This window comes from Cataglyphis hispanica, chromosome 25 (assembly GCF_021464435.1).
Source record: "Cataglyphis hispanica isolate Lineage 1 chromosome 25, ULB_Chis1_1.0, whole genome shotgun sequence".
Classification (NCBI taxonomy): Eukaryota; Metazoa; Arthropoda; class Insecta; order Hymenoptera; family Formicidae; genus Cataglyphis; species Cataglyphis hispanica.
In genome coordinates, this window is record NC_065978.1 from 1,130,825 (window position 1) to 1,157,909 (window position 27,085).

The 27,085-nt window shown below is 38.2% G+C and overlaps 1 protein-coding gene across 7 annotated transcripts in view; it reads right to left on the reverse strand.

Moving 5' to 3' along the window:
* LOC126858489 (uncharacterized) overlaps positions 1–27,085 on the reverse strand; it is a 364,090-nt gene that overhangs the window by 81,373 nt on the left and 255,632 nt on the right. For all 7 annotated transcript variants that reach the window (XM_050608853.1, XM_050608851.1, XM_050608855.1 and 4 more), the window contains one exon: positions 9,113–9,222. In XM_050608853.1, coding sequence (XP_050464810.1) covers positions 9,113–9,222 — 110 coding nt within the window. The remainder of the gene's footprint in view (positions 1–9,112; positions 9,223–27,085) is intronic.

A 27,085-nucleotide genomic window follows, 5' to 3' on the forward strand; every position in this document is an offset into this window, starting at 1 on the left:
TCGTTAATAAGTTTATTATCCTTAACCAGCTTATTATCTTAAACAGCCAATATCATTCTATAACATGAAAAGGAGTTTAGAGATCATTTTATTTCCATATCACAGAATTAAATTGGTTACTCAATCTCCAAAGTATCAAGATGGAGCGACGATGGTAAAGATTTCGCGGCCATTAATGTTTCTCTGATAAACGAGGCCATTATCGTCTGTCCTATTAAAGAATAAATCGCCGTATCATTGCAGTTAGTTCTACGTACGTAGAGAAATTACTCGTAGATTTAACATAGCGCGCGACCGCATCGTGCACCGCCGCTTCCGGAGATGGTATGCCCGTTAAGTATGTGGAATTAGGTTTATTATACACGCCTCCCGGGGTCGCGCACTATTTCAGGAACTATTTCAGGAAGCCAAAGGCTGAGGTATTGCGCGCGACCAATGTGTTCCAACTGAAAATCCAACGCCTCGTATGAATAGGCGTCAAGTTTGCAAAATCGTGTAAATTTCGCGAGTCCGTAAAATGATAGAAACGATTGAGACATCTAATAAATTTGTTTTACTTACTGTTTCTTTCATTGCAAGTTTATTTGCTATTCCGAAGCGATATCATCTCATGTTGCAAAAGAAACAAATTAAGATAAACCTCGTCAACATTATTGCACAAAATTATTTAAAAATAAAAAAAATAGAATGCATGTATATATTTGCATAAATTTTAAAATCAATTAAAAATTGAAAAAAGAAATTGGTAATTTTTAAATTTCATTAAATAATGTAAGATTTTTCATTCCGAGTACCGAATAATTAATTTCCCATGAATACAATTTTTTTCCTTTGTGCTTTCGCAGAATTGATTGGGAAATTAAATTCTTATAAAGCGAATTTTAGCATGAAGAAGAAGATTTGGCGGGAAAAAAATATCAAGCGATTAGGTATATTGATTGGATCGTACTTCGCAAACAGAATCAATAATGCGAAAAGTATAGGATGTGGCTAAACTCGCTCTAATGGCCTTGCTCGAGAAATCCAACGATCGAGATTCGGAATATCACGTCTCGGGAGGGCATCGGGAATTCGTCGTCACGTCGAAGGATTCGTGGTGCCGGGCGTAACACGGCGCGGCATTAAGCCGAAATTAATTTCCAATGCACCTGCTCCCACCGCCGTCACGCCACGTGACGACGCGGTGAACGTGCGAAGGCACGATTCCGAGCCTCCATTATCGGAAAAGTCTTTTCCGCTTCTCGTTTCACTGTTATTTCCATTCGTTGGATGACACGCAAGATACACGGTCACTGATGTTACCGAGACGAAAAAATTCAACCCAAAGAAATATCGGATATCTGGAAGAATTTCTTTTGATTTGAAAAAAAAATCTGCGGTTGCTTAACTGAAGAGAAAGAACTGTCAAGAGGAAGAAGCGTCAACTACTTTTACTGCGTACTCTCAAAGCTGTTAATTCGTTGACAATCATATGAAAGATAATTTTTTTTTGCGTTCAACTCAATGATATTACAAGCAAAATATAAACATATATGAAATATAGAAGTTTTTTTTATGGAATTTATTTATTTTAAAAATCTATAATTATCATATTATCAAACTGTAAAACCGATCGCGAAAATGGATATAGATAGATATGTTGACTTTTATGTTGAAAAAAAAAAAAAAAATTTGTTGACATCCGGCGGAATATCAACTTCCTTGGAAGCGCTCATGCGAAGCGATACTATTTAACGACGAGCCACGGTTGCCATGACGACTCACGTATAGCTTAAACGGTACAGTCTGTCGGCAAACATTTGCTAGGATTTAGCAAATAGACAACAAATTCCATTTCATGAAGTAACGAGCGTACATAACAAACGTTTTCGAGAAAGCAAAAAATTTTCAATGTAACAGAAAAAATTGCCGAATCATAGATAGAAAAATCTTTACGTCGCTTCCACTATCGAGATCAAATTCAGATTAAAAAAGAAGATGTTAAGATATTCCTGACACGTTGCGGATAATATTGATCAAGTACAAAACAGATTTGCGAAGAGAGAGATAGACGTATATATTCACGAGGTAAGATGAACGTTTCGAAGCACGGTCTCGAAGATATCTCTCAGGAGCTAGGGGATGAAGGAAAGGAGAGGCCAGCGCCAAGGGAAAGAGGGAATCGTACTTCTGGCTCCTAAGCAGAAAATCTAATTTGCGTAGCTTAACTCCTAAGGAGCTCCAGATGCACGGACGCCAACACACGGGAGTTTCAATTTACGAGGCGAGGATCAGGACGAGGGAGAAAGATGAGAGGAGCGGTCGGAGTGACAGGGAGGCTGCAGTAGAAATAGCAGATGGCGAGATAAGAATGAGACAGTGGATAAAGATGGAGAAGGAAAGAAAGGCAAGGAAACATACGAGTGAAAGAGAGAGAAAAAAAACAAGCGAGATGAAGATCCGAGCAGAGGGAATGTTGCAGAGAGAGAGAGAGAGAGAGAGTGAGAGAGCGACGACCAAGGCACGCTCTTTCATGTCCCTTACCCATCATCCCCGGTGCCAAAACCCGTATTTTCCATCCCCGCGACGCGATCCCTCTCCTTGAGAGCTAAATAAACATCATTACTCTTGGTCTTTCTGCTACCACTCTCTTTACCAATCCGCCTTCTCTTCTCCTCGCTCACCGCCGTACCGATCTTTCAGTCGCACTATTGCATGCATACGACGGTTCTCGATCGCCTCCACCATTTGGCTCACAACTGCAGTGGTCAAAGCCGCCAATGTACACCGACCAACATCGGGCCATGAATACGTAATCCCGCGGGTGGTAACATTGATACTTCGTTAAGAGGGAACCTCGGCCGGAGACGAGTTGCGCGCGGGAAACAGGAGGACCCTTGGATCGAGCTACCTAATGGTATGGGGCAACCAGTGATTCGTGGTTTAAGCCGGCGATTCTCCTCATCGATTGGTCGATCCGCTTAACGATCGTTCCCACCAATCACCTTCATCTCGCGATGGCGCTTTCTCTCGAGATGAGAATACGTTTAGAGATCGAATGTGAAATCGCGCATCGACAATAGAAGATACTCCGTTCTAAAGTTTCCAGGGAACTACGTCCGCAAATATTTCCGTTCGAGAACGGTTTTTGTTTCATCTCTATGTCTCTTACTCGATTTAATCTAATAATTGATTTAAATGAACGCCTTGTTTATGTAAAACTATCCGAGTAAAAATTGGCGTAAAAACAAACGTATCTCGTCTAATTCTAATGAAAAAAATTATATCTCTAACTACATTTTTCTTACTAAACAAATATACAAGAAGACCCGCGATGTCACAAAGGGATATAATATAGCACGGCGTAATTCGCGTCGTCCGCAATAATGATCTAACCGAGAACGTCAACACCTAGAAAAAAGAAAGAATCGCAGCGAGGAAGAGATTACTTCGTTATTTGAAGCTCGCTGAAGAGAACAACAGTCGCCGAGCGACTCGCAGGTAAGATGTATCTGCGGTTTCATCCGGTTAACGTTTGTTCCGACTAACCACGTTCACATCCCACCTCGAGTTTTCCTTTAACAGAAGCTGGAAGTGGTAGCGTAACCCCGAGGGAGCGAGGCCGCGAGACGAATGCAATTTGTCGCTTCCGGGCAGGCGAATCTTTTAAAGAAGTGCATCTTATTACGAGCAGCCGGTAAGGAGACGAGAAACTCGCGCTTCCGTAAATAATGAGGAGGGCTGACTCCACGAGGGAAAAGTGACTTGGTATGCCATCATTGTTGTTCTGCTGTAAAGACACAAAGCCTCCGTCATGATGGCGCGGGAGGATATTATTTCCGTTTGAGAGTCGGCTACGAGTAATGCACGAACGGACCACGTTGCTAGGGAAAAGGGCGATGAATGAATGTAGGAAATCGCGTTACCGCTCGAGATTTTCATTGTGTTGCAAAGGGCGGCTGTAGCAAGTCGCTCGTTTACCAGCAAATTCTTCTCGCGAAAGACGGATATAACAAGGCTAGCAGAATACTTCTCTTGCGAGAACGAAGTATCCATCAAAAAAATATTATAAGCTTTATATGCAGAATTGAGAAAGAGAAAGAGATGTTTTATCGTAAAAGGGAATCATTGTCATTATTCTAATGTCGAATATCGTACTTATTATGTGTATAAATATACATATATAATTGTTCAACATTTCCTCTGAAAGTTTTCCACAGTAATAAATCAATAAATATTAAAATGCACAAGAATAATTAAAACATATCAAAAAGATTAAGTGTCTTATAAGTTAAAAATAAATAAATAAATAAATAAATATGTATATATATATATATATTGTATATTGCTGTTATCAGAGATATTATTTATAATACTATCTTTAATACGCATCCATTACATTCAAGATAGATGATAGAAATTCTTCGCACACTGTATATGCAATTTCGTACCGCGCATAGTAGTAACGGATAGTTTTAGTCAGACACGAAACGGAGTCATGTCTCTTCGTCACAACTAAGGAGATATGGTTGAGACGAAATGTAGCTGAATAGTGAAAGACAAGATCGACAACAAGAACATGAACTAGAGTAGAAATTACGAACACACAATATAATGGGATGAGACTGCGCGTAGAATAATGTCAATAACTTGAATTGAAATCGACTTAATTACTGATCTGCGAATATTATGTCAATATACCGTGTTTAGAATAATAATTAATTTAGCACGTAAACGTGGATATATAAATTTGAGGATTGCATCAATTTAAAAAAAAAAAAAACATCTTAATAAAGAATATATTTTTAACAATAATCAAGATGGAAAAAAGAAAAAAAAAATTTTAAAACAAAAATGTTAAATCGGAAAAAATGGCGATTTAATCAGCGCAAATGTAACAAAGTCATCTAATCTCGTTTAATTCAATCAGTCAATTCCATTGTACGATCCATTCCTTGCCTTTAAATTATCGCGTGTCGTCCATTAGTCTGTCTTGTCTATATATTTATCGGGAAAGTGCACTCACTCATTGAAATTATTGCAAAACTTTACCGAATTTCTGTGAACCGTGAACTGATCTGATTAATTAATAATTTAATGTACAGTCAACGAAGCGAAAAATCAATACGCTCCGCAAGTTCATCGGCAATTCCATCAGCCTCATAATAATATGAAACCGTTTGCCTTTACAATTACACGAATATTTTGTATTAAATAATTGCAATAACAATAGCCCCTTCGATGATATATACATATACCAAAAAGCGAATTAAATTCTCATATGAAACTTAATAAAAGGCTTCGGTTTTATTAAATTTCATGCAAATGCAAATGTGTTCATATTTGCCGCGAATTATTATCAGCTGCCAGCGGAACGATTAATAATCGCATGTATTATTCTCCTTCATTCCGCAGATTTTCAAACTTTCAATATCATCATCATCATCATCATAATTATCATCCGCAATCTGCCGTGTTGTTATACAAGATATAAAATGCCCGACGTGTTTGAATTATTAATTAGCAGCACCAGCGCCGCATCCAGTGGAGAGATGATGGCATCTATGAGAGAGGCCGGGCTACACCACGCAACAGGACTAAAATGAAAATCGTTGATGCATCGCGAGCGATCATAAGGGTGCATTAAAAAACTTTATCTCGCGTCGCACAGCATTAATCGACCGTCTCGCGCATAATGGCGTGCACGATAATTGGCGCATAAATTATGGGGGTACGGAGAGCCCCGTCGTGACGAGGAAAATTTCACGAGCGTCCTATAATGAATAACAATCTATTTCCGGTGAGACAACCGAGTCACGAAAGCTGCGCTGCTGCGTTCTCTCTCTCTCTCTCTGTCTCGAATGCTACCTCTCTTTTCTCTTGATGATCGCCTCGATATCCGAGAGCCATAATCAAGCCAAGGCGAACGGACTTAATTCATCGCTAACTCGATACATCGACAAGGCTTGTCAACAAGTCAGGCGAACCGTCATTTAATTACGTAACAAGGCACACGAGGGGTTGCTCCTGAGGCTGTTGGGGCTCAGGCGGGAGAAAGAGAAGAGATGAAGTGACAAGAGAGAAAGAAACGACAGAGGAAGTGGCAGAGATGAAGGAGAACAAGTAGCGAAGATGAAAGAGCAAGAGACGCGCGCGACAAGGAGTAGCGCTACACGAGAAGGATATGAACGAGGGGAATATGGCCCGAAGTAACGTATGATCCTTTATAGAGAAGAACAAGTACCGGAGAAGAAGATAGAAGAGGGATCAGTCGCGAAGACGGCAGACCTAAAAGAGAATCCTTCTTAGATATGACAACGCGTATTCTCGTCGCAAGTTTAACGTCAAAGTTGGCTGTATAATTCTTATCTCGCGTAGAAATTAAATACACTGAGCAAATAAAGTTCTTTGATATATAGACCGACATATTTGACGCTAAATTTGACATGAAAATACGAATCCATGAGCTCTTAAAAAGCAAAGCAGTTTTCTTCAGTTCAAAAGCATTTGAACGATGTAGAGAAAAGCGGATCAATCAGCAAAGGTGACGGCGCGCGGGGGATGAAAGGGTTAGCTCCTAAATGCCACTACGAGGCACATCTAAATCGGTCGAGTGCACAGACGGTGAATCGGGAGGAGGGGGATGAGGGGGATCGGGTATCGCGTTCGTGTGTTACATCACGAGGGCGCCTTGTTTGTTCTGCCTGCTCGAGGCTCGTCTGAATATTCAACAGCCTTTCCGCCACACACGACCACGGCGGCGCTTGCACGTGCGCGTGTACCGCGTGTATAAACAGTACCGACAAGCGCCTCGAACATTTCAGCGCCGGTCGTCGGTGCGTCTTAATGTGGGTCACAAGGGGGTTGAGCTTGGAAGAAGGAAATTGAGTCGGGCGTTGAAATCAAGGCTAGCGCTGCCATTTCATGCTGTCCTCGCGTAGAAATAAATTGCAGTCACATTAATTAGAAGTCTCTAGACGGGATTAAAGTTTGCCTTCATTCTATTCGCATGCAACATACTTATATAAATTTTAATAAAGATGATTTATATTACGTACAATATATCGAGATAAGACGAGTACGTATCTATGGAATTGTTACGCATATTCTTAAAAAAATCTGGCAATTGTAAATAAAACTAAGAAAAAGGAAACAGATAAAAACGACCTAATTTCCGGATACGTTCGGAAATCAATATTTCACTGAAATTAATTTCATATATCTAATGAATTAAAAAATGAATTAAAAAATATTAAATCGCTATTGTGCGTAGTAGATGAATAAAAAAGCGTGCTACGAGGATAACAATTTGGATTCTCAAATTGTATTTGGCGCTTGACATCACGAAGCTTGCATCTAAAAAAATTCGTCGCGCTTGAAAAGGAAAATAACTAACGACATAAAAGAAAAGAAAAGAAAGAAAACTTTGTTTGAGAGCATTTTTACGCAAATCAAGATAAAGCGAAGTCGAAAGGCCATTGTAAAAATGCCGTTTGCGTGCGACAACTTGTCCGGATTGCACGTCACGGATGCGAGTGCATCTCTGCGAGACATGCATTGGTGCAACAAGCGCGCCGGCGCGCAGAGGAGCAGAGCGGAGCGGAAACTGGGTCAGCGTCGTTAGCGTTCGATGGCGCCATTTCGACTCGTTCCGGCCGCAGGCGAAAGGGATGGATAGGGGGCAAACACGCGGGGTAGAATGGGGCGGGTTAGCACGAATTTTGTGGCCTCGCGCTACGGTTTTCGAGCACACCCCCGTGGTCATCGATCGTGGTCGTCTAACTCGATCGGTCGCTAACGAACCGTCGCCTCGTTCTTCCCCGTGAAAATGCTCTTTGTCATTGCGTGCTCTCAAAAGGAGATTAAACGTTCAAATAAAGTAGTATAGAGCAGAAAAAAATATCGGAGAAAAAGAGAAAGAGAGTTTTTAAACGTAACATTACGGCGCGGTGCATCGGCAAAATTATCTGTTATATTTTATTCGTTAAATTATAAAGATTGTAGCTATGAAATTTCATTGCGCGAATAATTAAACAGAAGTGTAATTGTACGAGCCATATATCAAATTTTCGAATCGCACGAGTACTTTATTTTAGAAAAAAATTTTTAATCAACATAAACAGACAATCATCTAATGTCGGTAGGAGCACGGTACGCTTTTATCATTTTTCCGCGAATAATACCAGATTTAATTAAAATGTACTGGTAAAAAAGATATACTCATCAAGAACGTAGCTACATTATGTATACACGTAATTTGACCAAGCTACACAAGAGAATATTTAAAAATAATGTTCCGGCATGGCAGTATAATTAAAGCTGAATAATTTTATTACGGCAAAATGAGTGTACGCATTGCGCAGAATAATTATTGATAATGGACCACAATTTTTTTTCCACCGAGTACGAGATAGCTCATTTAAAATTGTTGAAAATTGTTAATGTTTTTCCTTAAATACATCTGTATAATTGTGTTGAACAAAATTAATTATTAATTAGGAAGATCTTGTTTTCTAGAAAATATATGCGCTAATATTGTTACAAAATATGCTCGATCTGTCATGAAGGCAGGATATTTTGAGTGGTAGTAATTGCATAACCATTTTCAATATATATATATATATATATATATATATATATATATATATATATATATATATATAAGCAGTTATACTATTATTAAAGCCAATTTGAATGAAATTCGGATGACAGTCTATCCCGCAAACATTCATCTATTACGGATCGTGTAACAAGTGTCAATATCATTTCATTAAAATTATTAATAATTCTAAATATATCCATTTAAAACATTGCAAATAATATTGAGCCATCAAAAGAAAACAAATTAGAACAAATTTAGAAGAGAACAGATAAAATATTTAGAAAATTTAATAATTTCAGTAGATAATTGGCTATGTAATGTTATAAAACAATATTATCCAACTACTTTGTGATAATGGCTACAAAAAAAAGATTAAGTTTTTTTGTAAAAACAGTTATTAAACACTCGATTTTCATTATATTTCTGAATCCAGCGAGATCCAGTAAGATCTGCATTTCTTACAATCAAAACTTCATTCTTATTTCTGAAATAATTCAAACCGCAATTAATATGTCTTTAATTGCGACTCACCTGACACTGCTGTGGTCCCTGCCTATTCGGCGAGGAGGCCTTCGGTCTCGGTTTCTTCACTCCCAGCTTCCCAGGATCACCGCCACCGACTCTCGATTCCTCGCTGCTACCTGAAATCAGAGATATAGAATCCGTTAACTGCCGTAACGCCTCGATCGTTTGATCCGAGTCGAGAGACAAATCGATGTTGCTCGACTCGTTGCGCGAATTGCCAAAGTGCAAGAGAACGTTTCCTCCGACGCTAGACTAGCTCTTTTATCGTCGAGGACTGACAACTTTTTGCGCCGACGACGCCCAAGACTCCGGTCGTCCTGCAACGTTTCTTCCATGCCCCCGACATCTTCCCGTCATCATGAGAGACGCAAAGTAGCGTCTACAAGACTTCGACATATGGAAGATTGATTGCCTACCTTCTTCTTTTTGCTCGCGACCTGCGATATACTTAATGGTCGATTGGCCTTGTCGTCAACATCGATCCAAAACGCCAACTGCGTTGTGAAAAGACCTCGAAATGGCTTTTCGCCAAGGATTACATGGGCTTCCTTAACGAGAAGAACCTCTGTTTTCCTGGCAGTCGATTTTGAATGGTATCTCAACACAGATTTTCTTAGAAAGCTTTAACATATATATACACCGAAATCAATAATATAAATTACTAATAAATAAATTACTAATAAATTAAATATATATCTTTTATATATATATATAGCAAGTTTTAAAAAAATTATAAAAAATTGTAATATATTTAGATATAATAACAAACTATTTAATTTGTATTTAAATGGAAATTTAAATGGATAAGATTGTATTATTAAAATTAATGCTTGAGAAATGCAACTGATAATCTAGAAAAATTTAAGCTTTATTTTACAAAATTAGAATACTTTGATCAGTACATTTACTAAATGTATAAAATAAAAAAAAGATGTGTAATTTAATGTGTATATTTCATTTTACGTTACTGTCTTTCAACTTGTCACTACATGAATCAAAAAAGCTTCATCTATAATAATAATATACAAAAATTATTAATATATTTTTTTTATTTCTTGCATCGAAAAACTTTCAGCTTTAGAACGTAATTATGTAAAAAAAAATAAAATAAATAAATAAAACATTATTTCATAATTAATCAACATTTCTTATTATCTAAGGTAATCTAAGTTGCCTAAAGATATATTCGAAAGAAGTCAACAAAGAGACTTTTTCTCAAAATTCTCAAATGCCATTATTAATTAACGAATAAATTCGCGATCAGAAACTGTTGTCGATTAGCTTCCGATTACAGACAACAACATAAATCTGCAATTTTCCTTTGCAACGGGAATGCTTATACGTCTCTATGGATTGTTGTTACCGACGTGCAACACCTGCGATCATCGTTCTCCTTGCCATGCCTCGCCTACTTGCGAGGCAGCTAATTAATTATTGTTTCAGAGCTGCCGCTGCTGCTACAACAACGCTGGCAACTTTCAGTGTGCTATTTGCACAATGCCGAGTGGAGAAAAGATGGGCTCGCTTAGTACGAAATTATGACACGGACAGTATACACAAAAGATAAGCGTCGACAAGCGATTTTTCGCGGAAAATTTTTCGTACGTCGTGGGAAATTAACCGGAGATGCATCTAAATAGTCTCCCTCGTGCGCATAAAATATTGCGCTATATTTCATGTCAAAATAATTACGAAAAAAAATATGTAATCAGTTAATATCTTTAAAAATAAAATCAATGCAACATATTTTTTCTAAATATAAATTTCACTTCCTTTAGAAGAAAAATAAACGGACGAAGAAAAATCAGTAAAAATAACAAAGTTATTCTTATTTATTTCTCTTCTCTTTTCTATCTTTCCCTTTTTCCCTCCCTCTCTTTTCTCACAATATCACACCGATTATATCGAACTCGCGTATTTCTCCCGCACAAACAGGATTTATCCATCCCGTTGATAAAAGGAAGCTCCTAGTTGAAAATCGACTTGTGTACACGGATGCATGCGCTTTACGGGGATGTTTCTCGGCTCGCGAGTTTTGCCGGCGCGTCGCGTCGTACTTCGAAAATCAGCAGGCTGCGAGTAAACAAGTCTCTTTTCATCAGCTTCGGCGGACGCGACCGTATTTACCGGCAACTCATATAGTCGTCGACTACAAGCGCAAACATCGAAGATGCACGTTTATACGCCAAACTTTAATAATTTTGTCTTCGAACTCGACGAAGAGAGATGTAAAGACGCTGCGTATCTCGCTCGCCCTGGTGCTCGCTGTCGATAAATATTTCCCTTTCTCTTTCTCTCTTCGCGTCTCGCTCGGCGGCCACAATTTAATAAATCATCGAGCCTGTCTTCGATGGCCTGGCAACATACACCTCCCCCCTTCCCCCCCCGCCTCTCAAGCCCGAGTTTGATAAACGGCGGCTTCCCTCACAGTTGAATAATTCGCGCCGATCTCGATATTCGAGATACTCATCCGAATTCGGCCGAGCCGCAAAATTTCGTGACCGCGTCCGATAAATTCTTCATCGATTTCACAGAGATCGCGAGCGAGCGGCCAGTCGAATAAAGCGAGTAAAAGTTTGTTATCAGCAAAATCGCCGGTGCCCGCATCGCTCTAAATCATTGTAGCCGAGCTGTAGTCTACTCTTTCTCTTTTATGTGGATTTTCTGCAACGTGGACTGCAACCACAATGCGATCAATCAAATCCGTCAGAAAATCGTGACTCACGCTCAACCGAGAATTGGCGTTCCATCGGGGAACAGCGCATTCACAATGGTATCAAAAGATTAGATTGAAATGGTAATACGACGCATGTATCGGTTACAAAAGAATCTCCCGTGGAATGCCTTCGTACAAAATAAATGCTTTAGCATTATAGAAAAAAAGAAAAACCGTGGGTATATTTTATCTTCGCGACGATAATCGTTGTTGGCGATTACAAATTTCGCGCTATTATTCAATTACCGTGTTGCTATAACATTAAGCCCGATGCTATGCACGCTCATTGTGAACGCAAGGTGTGAGCCGCAACCTGGGATCCCGCAGCTAGGGATGCGTTTGTAATTCCATTTACCACATAAGTGGATGGTGCAACGTGCAGATGGCATGCTTAATAAAGTGTACTTAACCGAGCCGAGGCTGAACTGCGCCTCGATCCGGCCTCGATTGCGTTCGCGTTTCGTACCCGACGCTATCCGTATCTACGGTATGTCTCAGAAGGCGGAGTCTCGCGTCTCGCCACGACGAGTGTGCATAATTGCATTGCCTATTGCGATAGATGCATACACACGAGTTGCTAAATATTTTTCTACAATATAGTTAGATTATTATTTAAATTCAAATCAGCCAGAAATGATACTGATTCATTTTATTTGTAAAAAATTGAACATTAAATTTAATTTGATAGTCGAAAAAATCAATCATTAATAACAACAAATAATTTTTAACAACTGTAAACAAATTAATATCTATTTATTAGTCTCGATATTTTAGGAAAAAATTAAAAGTCATAATATATACATATATGTGTATATATATATATATATATATATATATATATATCTTGAACTGAAAGTTAAATAGTAAGAATTAAATTCTTTACATTCGCATCGCGTATGAAACTAATAATTGCAGTTAAATTTTTCAATGTTCTTGATTCAATAACACATGTGCATAAATAACGCCTTGTGGCTGCGCTCTGTGCAATTATAGTATCCTCGTCAACAGTGTAGGCTGCTGGAAAACAAACGCATAGTGACCATGACTGCAAATAATTCCACGGTCGTCTAAATTGTATCGAAAATATCAAACTCACATATGCACTCGTATTCTTGGCGATCTCTCGATAATCGTAAGGATCACTTTGCATTTGAATTCATGCCAAATTGGCGACGGACACGGTCTGTCGTTCATAAATTCGTAAACATGATCTGGCAAAAGAATAGTATTTAACTGCGAAATTTAGGAGATATTTGGGATTATATTGTTACAATTTTTCTGTTGCTATGGCGATTTTATATGAAAAATAATATCAAACTTATTCTCTTTTTCTATCTCTTCTTTGGCTATTTTTTCCAAATCTTCAGACTAATGTAAGAAAAACAATATAAGAAAAAGAAGAGAAAAAGAAAAGAAAAAGAAAGGAAGGAGAAAAAAAAGAAATAAAATATATAAAAAATAGTAAAACTTTATACTCATATAAATCTTATATAAAGATAAGTTTAAAGAGATATTTATTAAACATATATGATAAAAAAAGCAAATTATAGGCAAATATCAGAATTATCGAATATCTCATTAATGACATTAACTCGTTTAATATTTCGTTATTTTCATTTCTCTTCGCGAATATCCCGCAATATGAATATCTATTAGCGAAATGAATACGAGATTCCAAAAGCCGTGGAAATCTCATGGATAGACTATTACTTCGAGAAACAGCGTGTCTCTGCAAATGCAATTGCACCCGAGAGCTTTCACACATGCTCCCAAATGATTCTCCCTTCTCGAAATCCCGCGGCTTAGAAAGTGCGGTCTACTCGACGAACGTGCATAATTGCACGTTCGACGTTGATCACATCGGAGACACGTTCCATATACAAACGCGCGATGTCTAATAAGACAAAGCAGATCATATACGTAAACTGTTATGCAATTTTCCATAATAAAAATTTATATCGGACAGATCGATGAGAAGGCTGTTCATTATTTCATGGCGCAAATTATGGATAGTTGAATGATTCAGATAAAAGTTATAAATATGTAGATTGATAATATTTCATGTTTAAACGTATTATACTACAATAGATCCATCATTATTATATGAAATGATGATTGCCTTGCTTAAAATTAGTTCCATCATTTTTGACAGCATGCATCTGTACAATATTCCTGAGAGATATCCGTTCCTCATCCACGGTAATCATGTAACAATAGAAATAGAGGTCTAATTAAAGTTCAATAAAATCTTCGATAATATTATTATCACATATAATTAAGAAAAAATGTATCAGCGAGTTCTCTCAAAAAATTTTATCTCTTCAGTGTCACACTATTTTTACGCGCTACTTACTTCGATCAGATCTGTGAAATAACAGTTACCACGTATTACGCACATCCCATATTCGACGACACGCGTGGCTTGTCGATGGTCAGGCGGATTTACTGGGATTTACATTCGCGCAACAATGGAGACGCCATTCGCCGGAAAAAGGGCTCTCGCGCCGCGACGCGACATTTCGAGAGACGAGGTAGAATGAAAGCGTAATATCACGCGATAAGGGCATAACGGAGATGACGAGAGAATAGGTAATTTCGATCGTGTAATTACCAGCCGCTGATAATACCTTGATTAGTCACGGGCGAGAGTAGAATCTAATTATGCAACGCTATCGTTAAATCCGGATCACTTGACGGACAATGGTCTTCTCCATTGAGTTCTGCAATACTGCAAAACTAAAATCGATCTTGTTGTATACACGCATATGCCAATGCGTTCTAATGCATCAAAGAAACCGGCGAATATTATTAACGGTAAACGCTAATAATTCAGCGCAGTATAATTTCGTACACAGTTTTCAATCTAAAAATCACTTTGAAAAAAAAAGCTGTTCTTGTTTCTTTTACAATGTATTTTAATTTTGATGGTTTTATTATTCAAATATAACATTCCACATGATTATTCGTCTATAAAACGTAAAGTTTGTGGCAAAAGCGCAGAGATTATCATTCGTCTCGGTTGTTAAAGATAAATCTTATTTGCTACAGAAGAGAGTAACATTAATGCACGAACCAACAAACGGCACGCACATTCGAAACTGCGATTCGGGAGAGTGGGTGGAGGAGGGTTACGCCAATAACCCTCGTCGGTTGACGTTCTACGGTTAATTACCGTCGTGCCACACACGCGAACGCGAACTTCAAAGCCGTTCGCGTCATGGCTGATTCGGCAGCCGAGTGTTTCCGCGAGCGAGCGAGCAGGATGACGCAATGGGATTCGACTAATGAGTAATTGTATTTCGCTATGCCCGGCCATTTTCCGCGCTTTTACTGTATTAACGAGTTTTTATGAGATTAGTGCGCGGACGCAGTTTTGTGCGGGCCGTGTGCGTCATTGCGGCCGGTGCGCTGTGATAAACGCGCGTATCAGGGACCGCGGTGGCTTTGTGAGAGAGCTGCTTCCCCGACATGCCCGACGAGAATTAAATTTCGCATTAGGGAGTTTTTGCGATACTCTCCCGTATTCGCATACAGCGGTTACCAAGCGTGAGCCGCCACGAAAATTTCTATACCGTGTACAGTATCCGAGAAATAGAATAATGCAAAAACTGTACAAGGCATCCGGGAATTTCACGAGATTAGATTCTACATTAAATAGCGCGCGCGCGCATTATAATGCAAAATTATGATATAAAAAAATAATCATTTTGCCATTATATAGAGCAATACAAATTTACAATTTATAAAAACAAAAGGGACTTTACGTTTAGTTTCGCGACAATATAACATAGTTTATTAGAGTCGCGGGCGCACAAAATAGTTTTTAAATATTATCGTACAACACGTGCTTTTTCTCGTGCGTCTCTTTTTTTTTTTGCAAATTGTACGATCGTGACGCTTTTATCGTCATTCCGTAGATACGCTCGCGAGTTTACCACGAAAAAAGGAAATGCGTCGGCGAAAAAATGCGCGAACGCACACGGGATAATCTCGCGAATTCGACACGGTCGCGCGAGTCTAGTAGCCGCGAACCAAGATGGAAATTAAAAAATTGCGAATGCCATCCCGAGTTACCCTGTCTCTCCCCTTCCCCTTCTTCCCAAGCCGCGAAAAGTTACGGACGATTTTACGCGCGGGCGCGCATAAAATGTCGTATGCGCTTTTATGCAGGCTGACGCTGTAAAAGTCCGCAGTTAAGCTTAACAGTCGAGGCAATGAAAACGATGCGTATACCGGAAAAGGAAGGGAGACACGGAACTTTTTCGCATCCACCCAAGTCCCTTGACCTACATATAGTATAGCGTAGCTCAGGCTCTGTATTGTATATGTGCTTGTGTGCGTTTTTGTACATTAGTTTCGGAAAAGTGTATAGTTCATCGCGGAAATCATAAATTATATCGTCGCGTAAAAGCGTAATCCTCTGCGCGGTTGAGAATTTTATAGTTTAAGATTTTATAGTTACGACCGCGTGCGCGCACGCACTGTCAAGTACTCTCAAGTATTCTTCTTTACATTTTAATCCTACTAGTTTTACCAGGTGTAATAAAAATGTGTCTCTTCGCGTAAGAAAAGGCGAAATTTCACGTGCGAGAATCTTTCATTTGCGCATTTTTAATACATACCGGCATATTTATGCCTCAGTTAGAACTCGCGCTGATCGGGCGGCAGTACGTTTCTCATTCATGTCATTGGAATCATGAAAGCTTACGTGTGTCTTTTCGAAAGATGCGAATAGAATTTATTGACAATTTATATCTAAATTATTTATATCTAAATAAATTTTTAATTTATTTATAGTATTTAAATTACAATATATCGTCAAGAACAAATTAAAATCAAAGTTTAAATAAAAAATCATATATATATATATATACATATATAATACAAAAACATAATTATAAAATATATTACATAAAAAAAATTAAATATATATTTAAATTATATATATATATATATATATATATATATAGTTTATGAGAAAGATAAATAACGTACATATATAATCAATATCTGTTTTCAACGATTTTGTACATATTCCAACATATGCAGCGATGCAAATTGCATTGATGCATGATAAACATTGTTGTAGTTTGACGCGTGCGCGCGAGTGAAGCTAATATAGCAGAAACATCTTCATCAGCAGTAGCGACGTATTAAATCCGCTCGAAATTCTCGTTTAATATTCACAGATCACACATGATCAACGTTAATCCGGTAAAGCAGTGAACATATATTCTTTTTATCATCGCTATAATAAATTCTGAGATTATGAGGCTACTCAGAATTTTACGCGCGACGCGTGTAACTCTATTAACCTTGCGCCAATATTTTCGAGACACTCGATATGCAACAACAAGAGATGATATCGTCATATAACTACGACTATTCAGAATAACGCCGCATATAAAACGCATGCGATCGATTGCGTGCGGTCGCAAGCAGCAGGGAAATGCATCGCGCTATCATAAATTTTACGGTCGAACCCGGAAAATTGCTCGGACTATGGCGAGCTAAGCTGATTCTCGAAGAAGGATCAAGGATGCTTACGACTCTTGGCTGTATCAGCACTTTTCCTTCGATACTGAATTATTAACTTTGATGTCAAGTAAATATCATCATTTTTCAGGATGAAAAATCACTTATCGAAGAATTAATGTACTCATTTAGTTGCGTTACTACAGAACTCTAATTATTAGTTTCCATTTAATTTTTTAATTTTAAAAGTTAATTTAAAAAAGATAAATATTATTTAATTATAAGAAATAGTGATATTTCACACATAATATTTAATTATTAATATAATCAATATTTAGAATATATATATATATATATATATATTCTATACGATACGCCAGCAAGAGATTGTTAGATAACGTATTTAAAAAAATTCGCTTCTGGCATCGTTAAATTGTCGTTAGGACAAGACACGTGCAAACGAAAAAGCGAATTAACTATCTATCTCACGTTTACCATCGGGACCAACATCCGGTTGATTGTTATTGCTGCTTTACGTAACACGTATTGTTTCGACTTTTGCCGAGCGTTTTCTATGCGAAAATCGTTAATCAATAATCGACTTATGTCGCCCGTTTGATAATAGATTTTTTCGTTGTGTAAATGGGAGAAATGTCAAATGAAAAATTTGTGTTTCGGAAAAAATGCAGCGATAAAATCAATATTAGATATCTCATGCAAATACTACTGTAATAATACATAATTTGTTTTATGAATAAGAAGTCACGAACGTAAAGTGTGCGTGTGTGTGTGTGTGTGTATAATTTTTAAGAAATTTATAATTATATTAGAGAAAATTATTGATCTTTCCTTCGTGTTTATCGAGACACAGGATATTTGTTTTTCTCTGACAAAGTATACACACAGTAAGATTATTCATTTATAAAAAGTAGCAATTTTTGCAGCAATAACTTCTTCGTGCTGAACTTTCCTTGTCACACAAGCCCGATCGAAAGTAAAATTTTATAACTCATGCCAAGAATCTCTCTCGTCATTTTTGCCAGGAAGTACGTAGTCTCGAGAACATTACTTCCACCGGTTGAGCACGAAGCAATCTCGGTGCTTCCGTCACATCGTCCTAGGAAAGAATTTCTTTTCCCGACGTCGGTGTTGCATATAAAAAGCAACGACGAATCAGAACGAAAATAACGCGCGATATTTCTTTTCGAGTAGCTTTCATATCGTGTTAACATACTACATAAAAAAAATTTTATTTTTACCGCTGGTTTACTAGCTCAAGAGAATTTCTGCGATAATAAAATCTACACGAGTATGATGCACGTAAAAATTAATCACTTAATTCCAAAAAAAAAAAAATTCTATTAAATACGGAATGATAATTCAAAATAAAATATTAATAAATAATTTTAATAAAATTAAATTAAATAAAATATTAATAAAATTAAATTATATTAAATATAAATAATTACAACAAATTTCAGGCAAATAAATACAAAGCCATCGTGTATCTGTTAAAATAGTTACACATAAAGCGGAGTTGAGAAAGTATCGAAATTTGAATAGATGTGAGAGACGATATCGAGTTCCAAGCGAGGAAGATCTCTGTAACCAGGAGAGTCTCAAATAGTATCGACGACAAGATGTCGCGGAACTCTCTGAGACTGACAACGCGACGACAAATTATCTAACCCGCTTAAGTTTGCGGAAGTGTCCGGATAGATGTGAGAGAGACGGAAAGAGGTTGAGATCGATCGATAGCACAACGGCTACAAGCCATAAAAACGGGGAGAGGAATCGTTAAATATTGAAAATCGAGCGAGGTATGTAACGCGATATCGGACCTTCATGTTAGTACATCACTCATATCGATAAGCGGTTTCCTATTTTTAATGAAGAATTCGTTACACGTCATGTTGCGCAGTTCGCTCATTCATTCTCTCTCTTTCTACCTTCCCCTATATGATCGACTGTTTTATTCCGTTAATTGTTCCGATTAGCGTGGACACGTTGAAGGATATCCCAAATGATTATTTAACTCATTCGCGTTTCTTCTACGAGAGGATGTTTCTAGCTTCGACGTTCGTTACATCGATTGGAATTGCATGTCCTACACCGCCGCTTTTAATTATCGCGCGTATATCGAGTTTCGCGAGCGTACGTGCGTGCGGGTCGAATTTTGCGCGATTGTCGAAGAAGCCATTTAAACGCCCGTCAATTATCGACATATCATGTTGTCGAAATAATATCGTGAATTATATTTTTTTTTTTCGAATATCGCGAGACAGAGAGTGCCTACTCGTTTCGTGACGCCATGTTATACATGGGTGTTAGATAATAAGCAACTTCAATGTATCGATAATGCGCGTACAATGGAAGTGCACGGTCCATGATCTTTAATCGTCGTATCGGCGCACCGTCACGATTTTCATTTCGACATCGCGTCACGTTTCATATACCGTAACGTGCGCGACGCACCAATGTTCCGGCACGATTGAAAAGGCGTATAATGGTCGGGAAGAGATCAATGTTTCTGGGATGATCGATATGTCCGAATAATTGACGTCCGTGAATATTGATCCAATCGATATTCCAGCTGAAAGTGTCGCGCCACTTCCTCGACAAAATCGTCTGTCCAACTTCTCATTAGCTATAATCGCTTTTAACGAGAATCGATACCGAGCAACAGAAGCGAGGAAGCATCTCACTTGTTTGATGACTTTCGAGTTCTTTTTCCGCGTTCTTCTTTCATTGTTCACAAATTCACAGATCATACCTCCTTTCGTCATAGTTAATTATATTTTCAAACAAAAAAGCAAGGGCAATTATCATTATTATTATTTATAAATTCATGGTTACTATTTTTTAAAATGAATTATATAAATTATATAAATTGTAGACATAAATAAATAAATAAATAAATATTAAGAAAAAATTAAATACTAGTTGGAATAAAAATAGAGATTATCTATAAACAAAATTCAACAATCGTACGAAATCCTAGAGTTCGAAGATTGAATAAAATAATAGAAGCAAGAAAGAAAGAGAATTTGTGTGTATATGCATATGTGTGCGATACAAGCCAGTATGGAGAAAGAAAAAACGAAAGCAAATAATACAAAAATAAATAAAAGGAAAACAAAAATATCGGGGTGCCGTCGTGATATCGGCCAATAATGGACGCGAAGCACCACCCGCCGTTAAAATCGCTCGAACTAATCCCTTAGCCTACCCCCTCGCTAGATTTATCGTGGAAGGTTCAAAAAGAAAGCGAAAACGGGAGAGAGGTTGGGAGATGGACGAGGATATATTCGTTCAGCGAGCCTCTTTCGTAGATGGTGGTTGCGACAGCGGGACGAGGGGTTGAACGAGAGAGAAAAAAAAAGAGCGAGAAATTGCGAGGACCTACACGCGGGGCGAGCAGCCCAATTTATAATATTTATCGCCGTTGACCGATAATGGAATTTCGCCGACGCAACCCTGGAAAAAGAGTGAGAGAGAGAGAGAGAGAAAAAGACAAGCCGGAATACTGATACTAAATCCTGAATCGCGGGATGTATGGTCGCCCCTCCTACGGCAATCATAATATTCGTCGTAAACGCGCGCAGCATCCACCATCCTCTCGTGTAGCGCATATTTTTCCAGTCGTGACAGGACGTGAACATGTGTAAAGAAGTGATACTCCGCAATCTCGCGATACAAGTTACCTTGTCATCGAATAATGTCCTTTAATTGACAAACTTGGAATCAAATAATTTCTCGATGAAAATGTAAAAAAATTTTAGCATTTATACCGCAACCATTTTTTTTCTATATTATGTCTTTCTTCAACTGCAACGATTTTATCTGCAACATCGTCTATTTAATTGTAAGTAAAATTCCATAAGATGGCCGCGCCTTGTCTCTTATCAAAAATTTCGCAACACCCAATATATATGCATGTCTGAATACACACGCTTATGACCGCGTATGTAATGTGTCCTATTACAAATCCCGACCGACGCTGTAATACGATCTGCGTATGTATTTGTGATGGTCGCTTTCAGCGTTGCGCCGTTGATAAATCGAGCTGCAAACCATGCGGCGGGGGCGTTCGATTTGCTAATTAACCCTCTTCAATTTTGTCCCAAATATTGACCCGAGTTCGCGCTATTGTTGGCTAGAAACTACGAAATCGGAAACTACGGTTGACGCATGCACGCATGCAGCTTCCGATTTCGACTCGAATAATTAATCTCTTTTCGCCACTTACAGAAATTGTTTGTTCGCCGAAACTGTTTACACGTCAAAATTAAGTTTGTTTGCCCGGATGGCAAACCCGCTAAAACGACCACGCGCGAGTTCAACTCGATTATACAATCTCCGCATCTCATGCACGACAAGAAACGCTCACGACGTGCTTCTTTTCTCTCGTGTCTGAATAATACCCGATAAAAGTAAGAGTTGAAATCATCAACTCTGAAATTCCATTCGCTTGAAATCGAAAATTATTGAGGCGAGAAAGAAGATAAAAAAACATTTTCCTGCATTATTTCATTATTTTAAACGTACGATAGTAGAATGTTTGCAAAAAGTTTGAAAAAAGTTTTAAATCCGATTATTATAGTACATGGATTTAAATAAAAAAATTAAAATTCTGAAAAAAATATATATAAAATATTCTGTAAAAAAAAAAAAAATGAAATTACCATAATAGCACGTTCTTGAATTCTAAAAGAATAAATAAATTATATATTCTGCTATTAAGATGTACATTCTGTTATTATACATATATTCACATAAAATTTCATGTCTATTCATCATCGCCTTTCCAGATAACAGAGGATAAAATATCGATTATTCACAAAAAAAAAAGAAATAATTCGATATATATGTGCAAAAATAGCCGAGCTCGTTATTATCTTCCGGCTGCCTTCGGAATTTGATACGCGCGAGAGGAATTGTTTAAGATTTTCTCAGAAACACACACCTAAGTGTATTATGTGTAGTCGGATGCGCGGCGCACGACATAGATACACGCATACACGTACACAAACATATACCCGGTAGGACGCAAGCAGCCAAGGCGAATTTCTCGATAACCCAAGTTATTAACTCATAAAGGCCAAGTTAAGGTAGGTAGGTAGGTAGGTAGGTAGGTAGTAGGGTTAGGGGATGAAGCAGCATCCCCCACTATTATCGCGAATTTACATGCCCAGGAGGTAAAGACGAAGAAGAGGAGATGCCTGACTCCTTTCCGTTCTCCCTCATCCCCGTCGCTCTACGAAGGATCTTCTCTCCTCTCTCCGATCCCCCGTGCCTCTCTTCCGCCCGATCTCATCGGCAATAAAAGCTCGCGCTATAACGCATAATGGTTTAATTAAGAAGTTGTCGCGCACACCGACGTTCTCGAGATACTGCGAACGGAAGACGACAGCATCTCGGGCTCAAGTCGATATCCGTTCGATTCGTTCCCCGTCTCGAAATAGCATCATTACGATGTCTGCGTGTAACTAATTAAAACAAGCGCTGATATCGTATTTTATCTCCGTACTCTCTCCATTGAATGCAATCGATCTGAGATATAAAATCGTCCTCACGAAAATTCAAGATAAAAAAGGATACACAATTATTTCGCGCGTATATTTATATTAATAAATTAACAAAATATTTATTATTGCAGAAATGTATGTCTAAATGTAAAAAATTTAATTGCTTTAGTTTGATATCAATATCATTAAGTATGTAATTATTTCAAGATCTGTACATGTACAATAAATGTTTTTTTTTTTTTTTATATTAATCATCGTATGGTGAATTGCTCAAAGTGCGCTTTAAATTGATCTTTATAATAAATTTTTTCGCTTTAATAAATATTGTTTATAAGTTTATCATACATTTTTAGCGTGTTATTCATGAAAAATTATGCAATTTTATGCAGCCAATACAGAGGAATAGAGATAAGGCGGAAGGCAATAAAGAGGAAAGACAGAAAGGTGAGGGGATAAAGTCCGCCGAGATGTGAAATGGGTTTAATTAATCTCCGCCTAATTGTGTCAGACGCGCGGCGACGACGACGGTGGTGGCGCCGAGATTCCCAGGAACGTATTAATTTATGCCGCCGAATTATGCAGCCCTCGCAGGTGAACGCTTCCGCCTTCCAGGACTTCTCATAATTCATAGTCGTGAGAGTAGTCTTGTTAAAGTAGGCTAATCGCCAAATCTCGAAATCGTCTCGAATCTCTGTCGTTCGTTTGCGTTAATTCTTTCAAAAATAAATTGTTCAAAAGTTAAGTTATTTTATAAATAATTCAGATTATTAGGAATTATGAAATTATTAATGTTTATTAAGAACTATTATGAAAGTAATTTATCGTGTAGAATATTAGTTATGGAGCTATAAAAATATGATTATTTATAATACGAAAGAGAGAACCAATAATCTTATTATATACGTTCATATAAATCAACCATACAATACATTTGTATAAATGCGATTTTCAACTCAGACTTTGCCGTGTATACGATTCGGCTTTGTTCTTCCATTGGACTTTATTAAAGTGACCTGTATCATGATTGGACGGATTAGCTGTCGATCCGAGTGATGCAGCTATGAAATTATAGCAAGCGGCACGGTGTAAAGAGCAGATTAATCAAGAACAAGCGATTTATAACGAGGCACATCAGCGTCCCTTAATACTTCTGTCAATAGGCCTGTTAGCAGACATTCGACATTTCCGTCAAATTGCCTCGGATTAAACAGCGATTCTCAGCAAATCGTCATTAAAATGAGATTATCAAGCTCCGCAATTCTCGCAGGCACTTTCCGCCTCAAATAGTCAAAGCCCCGGATCCCAGATATGAATATCCGTTTCAATGAATGCGTAACGATGTAGCATGGAGCTAGGCAACTATCATGTTACCCGTTATACTCGCAGAGCAGTTTCATTAGCGAACGTCCAGTCTGTCTCTCTTGATAAGGGAAGCAGATATATCATTTTGCCTCATAATATTGCTCTGTATATATTTTGAAATGTCTAGCGTATGAAAGTATGATTAAAAAATATATTACAGGGAAATAGAGCGCCCGAATTTCCGCTCAACTACGATCAACAAGCATGCCATCATTCTGTACAAACTTATCCCCGCGACGCAGCATCGTAAAAAATTTTTTATCGTCGCCGCAAGGTGATTCTCGCGGATTTCACGGCGCTTTCTTCTGGAAGCGCAACTTTGGTCGCAGGTGCGAGATACGTACGGTCGAAACTGTACTCTCTCGTTAAAGAGCCCACGGAGATATGCGCTCGTGAGAGAAATCGTGGGCGCATTTCGCCGGGGCGCGTCGGTAAACTCCGGCCCGGCTTATCGAGAGGCCGATGTGCAGGCGGGAGAGATAGTAAGCGGCCAACGTCAAAGAGAATAAGGGATCGATACTCGATGGCCCCTTTGTCGGGGGATTAGCCCGCGGCTTTCCGCACGACGGCGGGCAGGGAGGGGACAAACTCTCCCCCTCTCAAGAGGGATTGAAAGACAAGGCTGTAACCATACGGGAGAGATCTTTATACGCCCCGTTCAATTCGGAACATAATTGATACACTCGCGGAGCCATGAAGTAACGCGTTATCCCATTATTTCCCGACCCGATGAAGCAAGACGCGCGCAACGAAAAACAAAGCTCTTATTACCATATGATCCTCAAGTTGATTTCATTATATATTTTTCTCGTGACAAACAACGCGTAAAATTTGTTGCGCTATGCAATATGTCTGATAAACACTTGCAAAAACATACCTAATTTAAAATAGAATGCAATATTTCAAGCATATAATGCGACGAATAAACAAAAGCGCACCTAGTAATTTTAATAACTGCTTATATAATGCAAATGAGATAGTATTTTATGTTACGCTGGCTTCGCAACTGTTGTATAATTATTTTAATCGAGTATAATCCGTGAAATAATATGCAACTATTAATGCATCAAAGCTAAGAGTTAATTCGAATAATTAAGCTCGATGCGCGCGATAATATCGAATATTCATAAGCGGAATTAGGAACAACGATATCCAAATAAATAGTCATAAAAATGTAAATTTGATTTTTATCGTTCATTCACTGCTTCGTCAGAATGCAATTTCAATCATTCAAGTATTATATCGTAGTCAATCTCTACCAATATATATTTGTGTCAAATTTTTTTATTATTTTAATAAAAAAAACTTATATTATTAATGGACGCTCGTTCGTGAAAATAGCATTCGTGTGTCACTCTAAAAAATTTCTATCGAAGGGAAAACTGCACGGGTTAGATTTCGTCAACGTCATAACTCGAGAAAGTAAGTAAACAACGGCGGACTCGCGACCGGGGAACGGATAAGCCCGGATATAATTTCCAGAGATGGAGATCCACCACATGATACGCTTATTGACCATCGTAAGAGATTCGTCCGGCTAACACGCGGATATATATACATGGCGCGTCCACGTCGGCTGCCTGCCCGCCTTCTCCATTCCGCGAGGATTGTGTTTTATAGACGGATTACGGAGATTTACGCTCGTCCAGGCGGACAGGATTCAGTTTTTACGTCCGTGTCTTGTTTCCGACGTATGCCTCGAGCAAATCGATTTTCCTTCTTATTATTCTGACTGCAATCTGAATCAAACTCGAAGCTTAACATGGTAGCTGCGCATTATTGTATATCATATATATATATATATATATATATATATATATATATATATATATACACAATATGTATACGCGAGAGAATTAAAAGATTCGAGACATACGAAACAAAACAATGTTATATTGAAATATAAACTATGATTGTAGTTAATTAAGTATATCTTTGCTGAATTATCTCTATTCCTCTGATGATATGAGATACATTACTTTTTTTTTTCTTTTGAATATATACATTCGTTATTTTTGACATTTCTTGCCGCGTACAAAGATTTCTATCTTTTTTTTTAAACCTTTTCGAAATTGACAAGACACTTGGATTGTGCAAGGCATCGCAGTGATATTAAACTCTATTAGAAATGCATATAGATCGGCACAGCATATAAATTCCTAATTATAGTTGAAGATTCGCGCCTCGCTTTGTACGTGAGTACGTACGTATCTACGATATTTGGCAGAAGCCGTCCAAATGCACGGTTCGATCGATCATTTTCCACTAGGAAAGTTCGAGTGTTCTCACAGTTTCGAGGTGGATTAATGAGTTTCCTCAAAGCGGTTGTCGACGAAGAGAGAACGAGGGAAGAGAAGAGAAAGAGAGAGAGAGAGAGAGAGAGAGAAAGAGAGAGAAACAATGATGAGAACGCGAAAGGCAGCCATAGGGGAAGAGATTGAGGTTTGTGGTGAAGGAGGTATAGATCGAAATTCCGGAGCATGACAAAGCCGAAGGAAACGATCGTTAAATCCGTCCGTAATTTCACTCGCGGATTTGCTTTGATCGGTAAAAGATAGCATCGCGAAAATATATCGTTTTATATTTACACAAATATAAATAGTTAAAAATGAAACTAAATAGTCTAATTTGCAATATAAATCTCCCTACATTGTACATACAACGCACGGTCAATGCTCCGATAAATAATCCGCGATACGAAATTACTTGGCCCCGCGCGAGCTTTCGCGAAAACCGCGCGATTGTCCCTCCTAAGCTGGATTATTTTCCGATGGCAGTGATCGCGAGCCGCGTTCATCATACGCTGTGCGTACATGCGGCCATTGTTTCGCATACCGAAAATTGCAGTCCCGTCAAGAATTTACTGGCACTTGGCACCGCGACAATCCCCGGTCGGCG